Raw genomic sequence first — 14,902 nt, forward strand, 5'->3', positions numbered from 1 at the left:
TAACAATAACATTTTTTTTTTAGTTCTAGAATTTGGGATGTTTCTTTCTCATTTCCATAGTTTTAATCCTATATCCAAACAGTCTGCCATCCACTACTACAACAATCTCCTTAGGCTAACCTCCCTATCTCCAACCTCTTCTCACACCAAAACACTCTTTAACTAGAAGCAAGAACCATCCTTCTCATCCTAGCATTTTGACGCTATACTCCTTTCAGAAGCCTATAAGGACTCCTACCTCTAAGACATGGAACCATCAGCTTCCATCTAGTATCTCTCTTCCCCTCTCATAGCCATCTTTCCATAAACCAAGCTTAATGTATTTGCTCCATCAAAATAAACTTAATTGGCACTCAACACAAAATCTATCCTTATCTCTCATCTGCCATATAGGCCGTTCTTCCCAAACGGAATGGAAAGCTTTTTCCAAAACTTTTTCTTTTAAACGAAATCCATGTCCCATTTCTTAGCCTTGCCTCTTCTATGAAATCTCTTCAGATTAGAATTTTGTCACACCTTTCACTGAAAGACTCTCTACATGCTTATATACTTTAATCTGAAAGAGCTTCCTATACATTTTTGTATTTATCTTAAACCATCATAACTGTATATTGCTGTTTTTCTCAAGTAAAGATTATTACAAAGATGTATGTGTAAGAAAAATCCGACCATTTTTAACATGGTTTATAGACTAAAAGATACTTAAGGACACGAATCATGACTCTTACTTCCTTTGTAACTTCTCACTGGCTATATAAGTGCTCTTCTGCTTACAACAAACTATGAAACTCCCTTTACCCATCTCAAGTGAAATGAAGTAATAACTGCCTAAGGTTCTCCCAGTACTCTAAGGCAGAAGTTTTTCTACCCACCTCATCTTTGCTGGTATACTCTACTATTTCTGTGCACAGGTTGCTGCATTTGATTGTTCCCAGGTTCTGCTGGTTGCTCTTCCGATTACAGGAATCCTTGTAGAGCATGTACGGGGTACCTGTCTCTGTCTGAGACTCAATGATGGCATACCAAAGCTGCTGTGCTTTTACAACTTTGCGGACACGACCTTGTTTCTCATAACTGAAAGGCAAAGCTAACACTTTTAGTATTTATACACTAAGAAAATTTTTATTGCCAACAACTTGAAAAACAGACACTAAGATATACAATTATTAAAACTCTTAAGTTTTCAATAAGTTTTGCTAAGCGGGGGAAGGAATATAATAGTCATTTTACTCTGGCTAAAGCCATTTAGTAAAATCAGGCAGCTTTAGATCCCTTTAATGTACCCCAGTCCTACTAAATCAATAATATCTTTCATAATAAAAAGGAAGAACGTAAAGTAGCCAAATCTCCTAATATTTATTAAACCATTGAAATGTGTGCCCTAGCCTCGCATAGTTCCTATGTGCAATATACAGAATAACTTATTTTATCAAATGTATTGTATGACAAAGCAAAACAATAACCCTACTAGTTTTTGCCTTAATTTTTATAAGGATCAATTTAAAATTCTAAGGACTTACTTACATACCCCATAGTTTTAAGAAAGAAGAAAGGAACCAAAATTTTGGTGAAGAATAGGGAGCAAACCTGACCAAAATTAGATTATTAATCACAATCTCTCCTAAAAGTTTCTGAAAATTTCTAGAGACTGGCTAATGAGTGGTATATTTTTGAAATGTTAATCATCCAAGTAAGAGAACACATAGTTAAAACATTTTTAGATTTTTACATTTTTCCCATACCTTTCATATAGCTTCTCAAATTCCTCTCCCCAAACCTCATCCAGGCCAGGACACTCATTTGGACACATCAAAGACCAGTCCTACAAAAGGAAGAACAGTAACACCCATAAGAAATTTCAAATAACCACCCACAGCCCATTAAAAACACTGCAAGCAATGGCTTCTTTTATAGGCTCCTTTGCAGATTTGCTGTGGAAATAATTTTAGGTTCAGGCCCAAACATCTAATTCTGCCTGTTTGTACATAACTTTTAAAACATTTAGGTCTGCTTTTGAGAATAAAATGTAAAAGGGAAGAATGGCATCTCTTAACTTGCTCAGAATGCTTTCCATGGTATCACACATAAGTGGGCCCTTCCAAAGCATGATTTAAGATGACTAAAGAAGAGAGAGCTCCTATTCAGGTCCTATTATTAACAGGTACCCAACTCTCACCTGATTAGTCTCCACTCGTTTCATAAAGAGATCCGGAATCCAAAGGGCAAAGAATAGGTCCCTGGCACGCTGTTCTTCCTTTCCTGTGTTCTTCTTTAAATCAAGGAACTCAAAGATGTCTAAATGCCAAGGCTCCAGGTAAATAGCAAATGCACCAGGTCGCTGATGGTAAATAAATCGTCATTCTTTTCAGAATCGAAATGACACAAGGAAAACTTCCTATTTCCCAAAGTACTTTTATAATATCTCCTTTAATCTTCGCTACAATTAATGAATTCGATGACAGTATAAATAAAAGTATTATAAAAATTTTAAGTAGTAATATTTTTCTTACAATTCTAGGAGTAAGAAAGAGCAATTGACATAAAATATGGAACAAGAAAGATTAAATAACTTGTCCAAAGTGACACAACAAACTTGAGATACAGCCTCTTCACTTACAGTCTAGCTCACTTTACACTATATGAGATGCATGTAAAGCTCAAGGAAAATGTTAACTTTGACAATATAAGCTATGCTCTTTATTAAAGGTCAAAATGGTGATCTGTCTTATCAAGGTCCCCACAGATTATTTTTTAGTCCATCAGAAGGAAATTCATAAACAGGTGATTAGTGTACCTACACATCCATAAGGGACAGCCTAAGTTATAAACTATCTTGCTGATAACTTTGAGTAGATAACCAAATTTCTCTCAACATTATTTTCTCTACGTAAAATTGAGAGGGTTTTTTTGTTGTTGTTCTGTGTTTACATAAAAATGTAGAACACACATTACAACCTCTATCCAAGGTTAGGTATTAAAATGAGTTATAACTTTAGAAATTCTTTACAAATAAACTGTCATGTAAAAAAGCTGAATAGATCAGAGCCTGCCAGGGATATGTGTAGGTGGGAGTGATGGGGAGAGACTGAATGCAAAGGTGCATGAGGAGACTTTTTTAGAGTAATGGAAATGCTCCATATCTTGATTAGGGTGGTGATTACACAAATGTATATATCTGTCAATACTCAACAAACTGTACAATTAAAATATATACAGTTTAAAGTAAATGATACCTCAAAATTGATTTTAAAAGTTAAAAAAACAAAAAAAGCATATACTTAGAAACTATACAATACTGAACCATCACAGTGTAAGCACACATGGCTAAAGCTTTTCAGTTCTGATTTCCAGTACTTTCAAGTAACAGAACATACCTTATTCCCACCTTGATCCACATATCTTGCTGTGTTGTTATACACTCTCAGCATAGGTACAAGGCCATTAGAATTGCCATTAGTCTGAAAGAGAGACCAAGAATAAAGGCATCTGGAGAGACAGAGGCAGCTCAGCAAAGAAAAAGAACAAAATGGCCCAAGAGTGAACAAACGACTCACTCCCAATCTTTTGTCAGGGAGGGTGCCTAATTTCTAGATAGCAATCTATAATTTTACTGCTCTCCCTCTTTACCTCTGTTTTGAAAACATAACATCCAACATAAAATCAACAAAATGTTGTCAAATTAATCACAATCATACACATAATTATTTCATAGCATCTCTAATTTATAATGAAATATAACAATTACAAGTTAAGAGCGCCAAATCAGGGTAAATAAATTTAAACCCTTTGTTTTCTAAAGGTCATTATTAAAGATACACTTTGGGTAGAGTAAAAGTAAAAACACTACTACAATGTCTTTTTCCCAAAAGAATTCAAGGCAACTTACAATAAGAATTATTTGCAATGGATAACTTAGGTCAATAAATAAGGCAAATGGAGATATTCAACAATAAATGGATTCTAGAATGAGAATATGAAAATATCAAGAGTCCTAAGACTGGAAGATGTTGTTGTTAGCAGCTGTCAGGTCACTCCTGATTCATGGTGACCCCATACATGACAGAACAAAACACTGCCCAGTCCTGCACCACTCCATAATTGGCTTCAGATCAGACCATTGTGATCCACAGGGTTTTCACTGGCTAATTTTTGGATGTAGATCACCAGGCCTTTCTTCCTAGATCATCTCAGTCTGAAAGCTCCACTGAAACCTATTCAGCATCACAGCAACACACTAGCCTCCACTGACAGATGGGTGGTGGCTACACATGAGGTGCACTGGGTGGGATCAGCTGGGTCTCCTGCATAGAAGGTGATTTTGCCACTTAACCATCAATGCCCCTTAGACTATAAGAAACCTCATCAAATTCTTAAATAATCCTTCTAACTCCAAGGCAAGTCTTGACACAGTCTAGAAAGATCAGTGAGCGATGGCTCACTGTACTGTTGTGTGAAAGTGCAGTGATATACACAGAACCTTTAAAACACCAGAAAGGAATAGTTTCCTTCTAGAGTCTCTAAGTATAGGTTAATTTTATCCTGCAGGGTTAGGTATCTTCTTCACTTTACCGATAAGAAAACTAACTCAGAGATATAAAATAACTTACTCCAAGCCACACTGCTAATAAGTAGTGGAGTTAGGATTTAAATTCGGGTCTTAGCCAAAATCATTATCTTGACTCCTGACGAACAGTCAACTAGCAAAGGGCTGAAGTTTACATTATAAAGTGCCAATGTTTAGAGCTTGAATCCTGGCTCTAGACCACATATTAAGTGATCTCTGAAAATAATTTAACTTTCTAAGCCCCAGATTCCTCACTTTTAAAATGAAGACAACAGTATCTATACTCACAAGGTTACTGAAAGGTTACTGTTCCTAGCATGTGTCTGTAATGGTATCTATCTCATAAGGTTGCAGTAAGGATTAAATGAGTGATTCATGTAAAACATTACATTTATAACAGACTTAGCACATAGTAAGTACTCAATAAATTACAGCTGCTATTATTTCTAATATAAACCAAATTCCAGAATCAGAGCTAAAAAGGATCCTAGAGATCATCTAAATTAAACCTCTAACAAGACAGATGAAAATGAAGACAGAAGTGAAATGACTCTCTAAGTCACACAGACAGCTAATAATTAACAAAGACAAGGTCTCCCAAACCCCAGTAGGTGCTTTCTCAAACATAAGCCTGACTGCTTATGGACTTAAATTCCCCTGGCCTATACTTTTTTTTAAAGTCATAAGACAGAAGCTTACCCCAGCAATATAGCTGCCAGTAGCTCGGATACAACTCACAGCAACACCAATTCCCCCAGCAGACTTGGATATTAGTGCACATTGCTTTAGAGTGTCATAAATGCCTTCAATGCTGTCATCTTTCATACTCAGAAGGAAACAGCTACAGGGGGAAAAGAAGTCACAACTCAGAAGAAGGAAAGAGAGCAAAGCTAAATCACAAAAATGATTTATACAATCCAAAAACATTAAGTTAGGTAAATAAAAGATTCAAAGTTTACAAAGTTCCTAAGTGTTGTCAGAGGAAAAAGAAAACAAAACTTTTTTAAGTGGGTACAACACAATAAAACATATCTACATGAGATTATTTTAAAATCACCTTGTTGCCTACCCTAGTGTTAAGCCTAGAAGAAAATCTTACAGAAGTGTAAATAGCTCATTTTTACCAGAGTGCCATTATCACATTTTCTCACGTAAATTCATAAATATACATCAGTCTTTTCAACTTGTTAGTAAAACAAGAAAAATAAAACCTCTGAAAAAAGAAATATCAATCCAATCGTCAGCCAATTCTTTGATATATCCAGGGTTGGATTACCCAATAAGTAAGGTATGCACAGGCTTAATTGTGCTTACTAAATTATCTGTAGTGCACGATTTCACATGGATTTGGTGAAACTGTGCACTACAGATTAGTAAGCACAATTAAGCCCGTGGGTACCTTGCTTACTATAAGCCAGTGCATACCGTGCTTACTGGTTAATCCACCCGATTAATCATACATTCAACAAAATTGTAATGATGCACTCACATTGTCTTTTTTAAGACAACACCTCTATCTGTGCTTTGGAGCTTATCCTGCTCCCCACCTCAGAAACTTTACCAACGATCTCTTCACTGTCTTATTCAACTGTTCAAAAAGATTCTATCCATTCGCTTTCTCTATTAAATATTCAGCTATTCAGAATGATATTGAGAATAATATAACAAATACTTTGTACTTACCACTTACCTCAAGAAATCAGACACTACAAATATCACCTAATTGCAGTCTCCTACCATTTCCATGCATTTCTACTTTGTTTTAGCATTTATACATGTTCTATATATATGTTCTACATTTTAAAATTTGCTGGTAGCATACTTATTTGTCCTAATGCAACTTGCTTTTAAGTCAGTATCGTTGTAAAGGGATACACTCCAATCAGTACCTGTAGCTCTAGTTTATTTTCACTGCTGTAAGGTATTCCTAATTGTACGAACATAACAATATATTTATCCATTCTCCTATTGATAGCCATTTGGATTACTTTCAATTTGTTTGCTACTCTACACAATGCTGCTGTGAAAATTGTTAAACACATCTCCTTGTGCACATGTCCAAGGGCTTCTGCAGGAGAGACTTGATAGGTCAAAAGATATGCACATGTCCCACTTTATTAGAGATTCTCCAATGTGGATGATCAACTCTACACTCCATCAAGCAATGTATGACAGTTCCCCCTGCTCCACATTCCTGCCAACACTTGGTATCATCAGATTGTTTAATTTTTATCAATCTGATGGGTATGAAATATCTCATTATGATGTTAATTTTCATTTTCCCAATTAATAGCAAAGTTTATCATCATGTCACGTTTACTGAAAAATAAAGTGTCTTTTTCTAATTACTTATTTATATCCTTTGTCTACGTTTCTATTTGGTTTTGCATCTTTTTCTTATAATCCCTCAATACTTAATATGTGTTACAAATATCTTCTCCCAGTCTGAAACTTGTTTGTTCACTTTGTTTTTGGTTCACAGAATTTATAATTTTAATGTAGTCAATTTTGCCAATATTTTCCTTTATGGCATTTTGCTTTTTATATCTTACTTTAAAAAATTCTTCACCACTATGAGGTCATAAATGCCCTTCTATCAAGATGTAAGCTGAAATATTAAGAGTCATGATGTGGCATAAAGAGAATACAAACCAAAAGTAACAATGCACAAACACCAGAAGAGAAACTAGATAACTGGGAGCTACTAAAAATCAAACACTTATGCTCATCAAAAGACTTCACCAAAAGAGTAAAAAGACAACCTACAGACTGGGAAAAAAATTTTTGGCTACGACAAATCCAATCAGCATCTAATCTCTAAAATCTACAACATACTGCAAAAACTCAACAACAAAAAGACAAATAACCCAATTAAAAAATGGGCAAAGGATATGAACAGGCACTTTGCCAAAGACACTCAGGCAGCTAACAGACACATGAGGAAATGCTCACCATCATTAGCCGTTAGAGAAATGCAAATCAAAACTACAGTGAGGTACCATCTCACACCAACAAGGCTAGCTTTAATACAAAAAACACAAAATAATAAATGCTGGAGAGGTCATGAAGAGACTGGAACACTTATACACTGTTGGTGGGAATGCAAAATGGTACAACCACTTTGGAAATCGATTCGGCACTTCCTTAAAAAGCTAGAAATAGAAGTACTATATGATCCAGCAATCCCACTCCTTGCAATATACCCTAGAGAAATAAGAGCCATCACACGAACAGATATACACACACTCATGTTCACTGCAGCACTGTTCACGATAGCAAAAAGACGGAAACAACCTAGGTGCCCATCAACTGACGAATGGATAAACAAATTATGGTATAGTCACATAATAGGATACTACACAACAATAAAGAACAACAATGAATCCATGAAATAGCTTATAACATGGAAGAATCCGGAGGGTATTATGCTGAGTGAACTTAGTCACAAAATGACTAATATTGTATAAGACCACTATTATAAGAATTCAAGAAAACGTTTTAACACAGAAGAAAACATTCTTTGATGGTTATGAGGGTGGGGAGGGTGGAAGAGGGGTATTCACTAACTAGATAGTAGACAAGAATTATCTTAGGTGAAGGAAAAGACAGCACACACTACAGGGGAGGTCAGCACAACTGGACTAAACCAAAGCTAAGAAGCTTCCTGAACACAACCAAACACTTCAAGGGACAGAGCAGCAGGAGCAGGGGTCTGGGAGCCATGGTTGCAGAGGACATCTAGGTCAACTGGCTTAACAAAGTTTATTAAGAAAATGTTCTGCATCCCACTTTGGTAAGTGGCGTCTGGGGTCTTAAAAGCTACCGAGCGTCCATCTAATATGCATCAATTGGTCCAAACCCACCTGGAATAAAGGAGAATGAAGAACACCACAGACACAAGGAAAGTATTAGCCCAAGAGACAGAAAGGGCCACAATAACCAGAGACTTCATCAGCCTGAGACCAGAAGAACTAGATGGTACCAGGCTACCACCAAAGACAGCCCTGACAGGGAACACAACAAAGAGTCCCTGACAGAGCAGGAGAAAACTGGGGTGTAGAATTCAAATTCTAGTAAAAAGATCAGACTTAATGGTTTGATTGAGACTGGAGGGGCCCCGGAACACACGGCCCCCAGACTCTCTGTTAGCCCAAAACTAAAACCATTCCCAAGGCCAACTCTTCAGACAAAGATTCGACTGGACTATGGGACATAAAATGATACTTGTGAAGAGTGGGCTTCTCAGTTCAAGTAGAAACATGAGACTAAATGGGCAGCTCCTGTTCAGATGTGAGATGAGAAGACAGAGAGGGTCAGGAGCTGACTGAATGGACACGGGAAATCTGGGGTGGAAAGGAAGAGTGTGCTGTCACAGTATAGGGAGAGCAACAAGGGTCACATAACAATGTATGTATAAATTTTTGTATAAGAGACTTGAATTGTAAACTTTCATTTAAAGCACAATTAAAAAAAAAGTTTCTAATGTGGATTTCAAGAGTTTACTGTGAAAGTAAAAAATGATTATTTATTCTTCTCATTCGATTCTTTCACCAACATTTCATTTGTTCAATAAATGTTTACATCACGCTTAAAAAAAAAAAGAATCATGACGTCTGCAACTCACTTTCTGGGCTGTTATACTGTAATAGCTTATTTGTCTATCCCAATGGAAGCATCACACTTTCTTAATTACCATGGCTTTAAAGTTGTCTTGAAATCTGGTAGGGTTTTTTCGTTCAAAATTGTCTTGCTATTTGTATTAGATCCTTTGGCTGCCAAAACAAATTACCACAAACTTGGTGGCTTGAGGCAATAGATACTTATTCTCTCATGTTCTGAAGGCCAGAGGTTCAACAACAGTGTCACTGAGCCAAAATCAAGAGCATACCCTCTGGAGGGTCTAGGGGAGAATCAGTTCTTGCTTCTTCCAGCTCCCGCTGGCTGCCAGCATCCCTTTGCTTGTGGTCACATCACTTCAGTCTCTCCCTCCATACCGCCATCACCTTCCCCTCTTCTAGAAGTCCTGATGGCACAGTGGTTAAAAGACTCGGCTTCTAACAAAAGGTTGGTGGTTCGAACATACCAACTGCTCCACGGGAGACAGATGTGGGTGTCTGCTTCCATGAAGATTTAAAGCCTTGGAAATCTGTGGGGCAGTTCTACTCTGTCTTATAGGGTTGCTATACATTAGAATCAACTCAAGAGCAATGGGTTTGGTTTTTGGTTTGGTCCCTTCTTCTTTGTGTATCAAATCACCCTCAGTCTCTCTCTTATAAGGACACTTCTGATTGTATTTAAGGCCCACCTGGATAATCTCTCCATGCCAAGATCACTTAATCACACTTGCAAAGACTGTTTTTCCTTATAAGGTAACTTTACAGATTCCAGGGATTAGGACCTGATATCTTTGGGTAGCCATTATTCGGTCTACTAGACTATTCTTAGCCTTTGGCTCTTCCACATAAATTTTAGAATTAGAATGTTGAGATTTTGATTGTAATTATACTGAATCTATAATCTTTACAATATTGAATCCATTTATGAATACAAAATCATTTTCCATTTATTTTTTAATGTCCTTTGATCATGTTTTAGAATTTTCTCATTAAGTCTTACACATCTTTTATTAAATTTATTCCTGATACCTTCCAGTATTTGTTGCTATTATAAATGGTATATTTTTTTAAATGGTATATTTTTAAAACTTAATTTTCTAACAGCTAAAGTACAGAAATGCAATTGATTAATATTTATTGATCTTATAGCCAGATACATTGCTTAAATCTCTTGTCAATTCTAATCATTTGTCTGAAAATGTTTTTGAGTTTTCTATGTAAAGAATTATATAATCTGTGAATAATTACAGTTTTGTTCCCTCATATCCAATCTCTTGTTTATTTTTATTATCTTACGATGTGGCCTCTACTACTATACTAAATAGAAGAGGTGACAAATCTAAGCTTTTAGTGAATATCTTTTATCAAATTAAGGAAGTTATTTTCTATATACATTTTGCTTAAGTTTTTTATTATGAAAGCATTATTAAATGATATAAAATACTAATGCAATTAACTACATTAATATATTTTTTATGTCAGTATATCCTTGAATTATTGGGAAAAAGCCAACTTGCTAATATGTATTATATTTTTTACATATTACTGAACAGTGCTCCAGAGTTCCCTTTCTCAGAGAATGGTCAACACTGGAACACTTGCTACACTACACATAAGCCCAGAAACTAACCTCAACCCATATCCAAGACATCACCAAATTCTGTTAATTTTACCTCCTAAATATCTCTTGTATATCTACCTCTCTCAGTCTCTACTTTCACCACCCTGATCCAAACTACCATAATCTCTTGTATAGACTACTATAATAGTACCATAACTAGATCTCAGCATTAATTTTTTAAACAGTTTTACTGAGATATAATTCATATAACATACAAATGACCCATTTAAAGTGTACAATTCAATGGTTTTTAATAGTCACAGAACTGTACAACCATCACCCACAATCAATTTCAAAACATTTTCATTATCAGTATTTGCCTCTACAAATCCATTTACTACACTGCAGCCAGAGCTCTTTCCAAAATGCATATTATCTCATTTAATCAGAGTAGGCAGCGATTAAATTTTATTGAAATTAATTTTTATGTGATGAACTGCTTAGTTTCTTTAGGTCAAGGTTTATTTCCTTAGTCAAAACCATTTCAGAGAATTACAAAGCAACAATAGGTGACACATACCTAGAGAGTTGTGGGCGGTTGGTACCAGCATTGAAGAGAGTGGGGGAGGCATGAGTAAACCACTTCTCAGAGAGAAGGTTGTATGTTTCAATAGCAGCATCAATGTCTTCTTTGTGAATCCCAACAGATACCCTCATCAACATATGTTGTGGTCTTTCAGCCACTATAAACAAAAGAGGAGTTTTCTCATGATGGGATATATCAGAAAAACTAAGCTGAGACATGCACGTGAATCAAAAAAAAAAAAAAAAAAAACCCAAACCAAAGCCGTCACTGTCGAGTCAATTCTGACTCATAGCAACCCTATAGGACAGAGTAGAACTGCCTCATAGGGTTTCCAAGGAGCACCTGGTAGATTCAAACTGCCAACCTTTTGGTTAGCAGCCAAACTTTTAACCACTACGCTGCCAGGGTTTCCTGATAAGGAACACAAAAATAAAATTAGAAAAACTTTACCCCAATAAGTAGGATAATTATTCTTATACCAAACCTAAAGTTCAAAATGTTATTTAGAGTTTAAATAGAAATGTTAAAGCTAATGACACACAAACATGTTCATTTCTCACCTTTTCCATTGATCTTCAACAAATAGGACCGCTCCAGAGTCTAGAAAAGGCAAAGCAACCAAAAACTTTGAGAGCAGTTTTTAACGATACAGGGAATATATCATTTACAATAAGGCAATCTGTTTAAATCTTCTGTTTTTATATAATTCTAAATTAAAAAGTAAGATATTTACTCTTCCTGGCTTCAGTTTATAGCATTATCAATGGGCTTTTTTGTTTTGGAAAAGACTGCAAGAAATTTTCTGGAAAAAGCCAGCTTTGTAATACTAACAACAGAATTTAGTCGTAATCATCATCATCATCATCATGGATAACACTTATAAAGTGCTTAGAACAGGCTAGGCACTGATCTAAGCAACATATACACTCACTTAATTCTTATAACAACTCTATGGAATTTTATTATCTCCATTCTCAAGATGAGGAAACTGAAGCACAGTGGTTAATTAAGTAACTTACTAGAAGTAACAGAACAGCAATATGAACATAGGTAGTCTGATACCATCACTACAATATACTGTCTGTCAACAAACACAAAAGTACCCAGAAAAGCACCTGGCACACAATAGGGATTTAGTAAATAGTTGTTACATACACAGTAGAATAATATAGAATAATTTTGGCAAACTATCTGTATAACTAACTCCTCAAGTAATCCAGAAGTAATACTTGGAAAACTGAAAATAGGCATGCTATCTTTGCTTTATTCAAACAACCACCACCACCACCCTAACCTCATTAATCCCCCAGTTCCATCCCAACTCCCAACAACTTACTGCCTTTATAGCTATATCGCTAAAATGTAAAAAATCCTGTATTTCCTGATTTAAGGCGGAACTCCCACTTATTTGAAACCCATTACTTACCTTGAAACCAAAGTAATTATAAGAGAAGTCTCGGTCATAGATAATGGCTGAATTCAGGCGCTGATGGGGGGAAACACATAATTAAAATAATTAGAAAATCTATTTTCAACTACATTTATTTTCACAAAATCTGGTATCTTTCAGTCCTGATTCCAGAACTAAAATTGATATAAAATACAAAAAAGATAACTGTAAGCATTACTGCTGTAGAATAGAAATCCATTTAAAACATTAAGAAAAAGAAACAGTATAAACTGAATATCCTAATTAGGTTTAAAAACATGCATATTAAAGACTAGAAGAGAACACACAAATGTAAGTTGTATGATTGAAGGTTATTTTAAAATGTTCCCTATTATATTTATAGTTTATTTATAATTAAACAGGGAAATAATGTGAGTGTTCAATATTCTCATCCTTAAACGTGTTTTTAGATTGGCTGTTGATCCAAAAGTATTGGTACCACATAGTTGTTTATATATATATATAATTTATTTTGTTGCTTTTGTTTTTGAGAATATACACAGAATATACACCAATTCAACAGTTTACATTTACAATTCAGTGACACTGATTACATTCAAGTTGTACAAACATTCTCACCCTCCTTTTCTGAACTGTTCTTCCCCCATCAACATGAACTCATTGCCTCTTAAGTTTCCTATCTAATTTTTCGAGTTACTGTTGCCAATTTGATCCCATATAGATAGTTTCTAAAAGAGCACAATGCTCAAGGCAGACATTCTTTACTAATTAAGCTAATTAAGTCTTGGTTTAAAGAAGACTTCAGGGGAGGTACCACATACTTACTAATACATATTTTTATTTTAAAAATTAGCCTATTTTAAACTGCACATAACAATATATAAATAATGACAGAAGGCAGGATTACATTAATGTTAAGGCTCTTCAAATCTATAGTCCTTTAACGGATTTTAAACAAACTACTGCTGTGACAGTAAGATTTTATAGTAGAATTAGCCATTGTTACAGAGTTTTTGTAAACTATAAAGCCATTTGGAGGAAAATGAAAGCGGTTAGGTACAAATAATCATTTGGATAGAGAGAAATGGAGCCAGTTTTTCAAAATATGAGCAGTGTTTCTGCATAATGATCCATGTCCATGGACTAGAAAAATCTACACCAAACTCTGCTTCCTCTTTCTTTTAAATTTTTAAGGACATCTTTGTTGCCAAAGGCAGGTAAGCCTAGGGTGAACAGTGGAGAACCGAAACACTTGATTATCAATATTTATCTTTTAGACAAAGGTTTTGCTGTTGTTATTTTTGTTTCAACCTGTCATTGAACAACACACAAACAACTCAGAATTTTCTCTTAGTCTCTTTAGCAACAGATACATAGTTCGAGAGACAATCAACTAATCATTCTATTACCTAAAGACTGGCTTCTAATCTTTCCAGATATCCATGGTAAATAAACCCTGTGTGCAAGGGAGCTGGCTGGACCCACACATCTTTTCCCTTCTATGCTCTGGAATCTAGTTAAGAAACAAGCTGGAACCTAAGTGGATAATTTTAAGTTGCTGAGCAAGATCTTTCACAATTTTACCTAAGCAACTTTTTGGGACTCAGTTTGACAACGTCTATCAAAATTCTAAATGCATATACTCTTTGGCTCAGTAATTCTACTTGAGGGATTTATTGTATTCATATACGCATATGAGCAAAAGACATACCATACAAGGATATTCACTGCAGCAAAAAAGGAAAGACAATTTAAATGTCCATCAATCGAAGAATGCTTACATATCTGTACAATGACAATATATAAAATGGAATGCTATGCAGCTATTAGAAAGAACAGAGTAAATTCATAAATGCTGATACAGAACAATCGCTAAGACATACTGGTAAGTGAAAAAAGCAGCCGCGAGAACAGAGTATGCTACCAGTAAAAGGAAAAATAAATATGTGCGCACACACGTGTATTTACAGAGTAGCTCTGCAATAATACATTTAAAAATGATAGAGCACTGTTGTTTCTAGAGAGGAAAACCAGGATTCAGTGCAGAGCAAAGAAAGAGAATTATTTTTTACTTTATATTCTTTGTAGTGCTTAAGTTTTCAAAAATATACATGTTACTTAAAAAAAAACCTATCAAAAAAATTTCACCAGAAAAGCATTAGAC

The 14,902-nt window shown here is 35.2% G+C and overlaps 1 protein-coding gene across 4 annotated transcripts in view; it reads right to left on the reverse strand.

The window, feature by feature from the left end:
• Positions 1 to 14,902, reverse strand: part of RRM1 (ribonucleotide reductase catalytic subunit M1) — a 33,424-nt gene that overhangs the window by 10,729 nt on the left and 7,793 nt on the right. For all 4 annotated transcript variants that reach the window (XM_023736504.1, XM_004381921.2, XM_023736505.1 and 1 more), the window contains 8 exons: positions 12,754 to 12,813; positions 11,888 to 11,927; positions 11,322 to 11,484; positions 5,264 to 5,405; positions 3,375 to 3,458; positions 2,177 to 2,338; positions 1,743 to 1,822; positions 873 to 1,074 (listed from right to left, as the gene is read on the reverse strand). In XM_023736504.1, coding sequence (XP_023592272.1) covers positions 873 to 1,074; positions 1,743 to 1,822; positions 2,177 to 2,338; positions 3,375 to 3,458; positions 5,264 to 5,405; positions 11,322 to 11,484; positions 11,888 to 11,927; positions 12,754 to 12,813 — 933 coding nt within the window. The remainder of the gene's footprint in view (positions 1 to 872; positions 1,075 to 1,742; positions 1,823 to 2,176; positions 2,339 to 3,374; positions 3,459 to 5,263; positions 5,406 to 11,321; positions 11,485 to 11,887; positions 11,928 to 12,753; positions 12,814 to 14,902) is intronic.

The sequence above is a fragment of the Trichechus manatus genome, unplaced genomic scaffold, assembly GCF_000243295.1.
Source record: "Trichechus manatus latirostris isolate Lorelei unplaced genomic scaffold, TriManLat1.0 scaffold00088, whole genome shotgun sequence".
Taxonomy (NCBI): domain Eukaryota; kingdom Metazoa; phylum Chordata; class Mammalia; order Sirenia; family Trichechidae; genus Trichechus; species Trichechus manatus.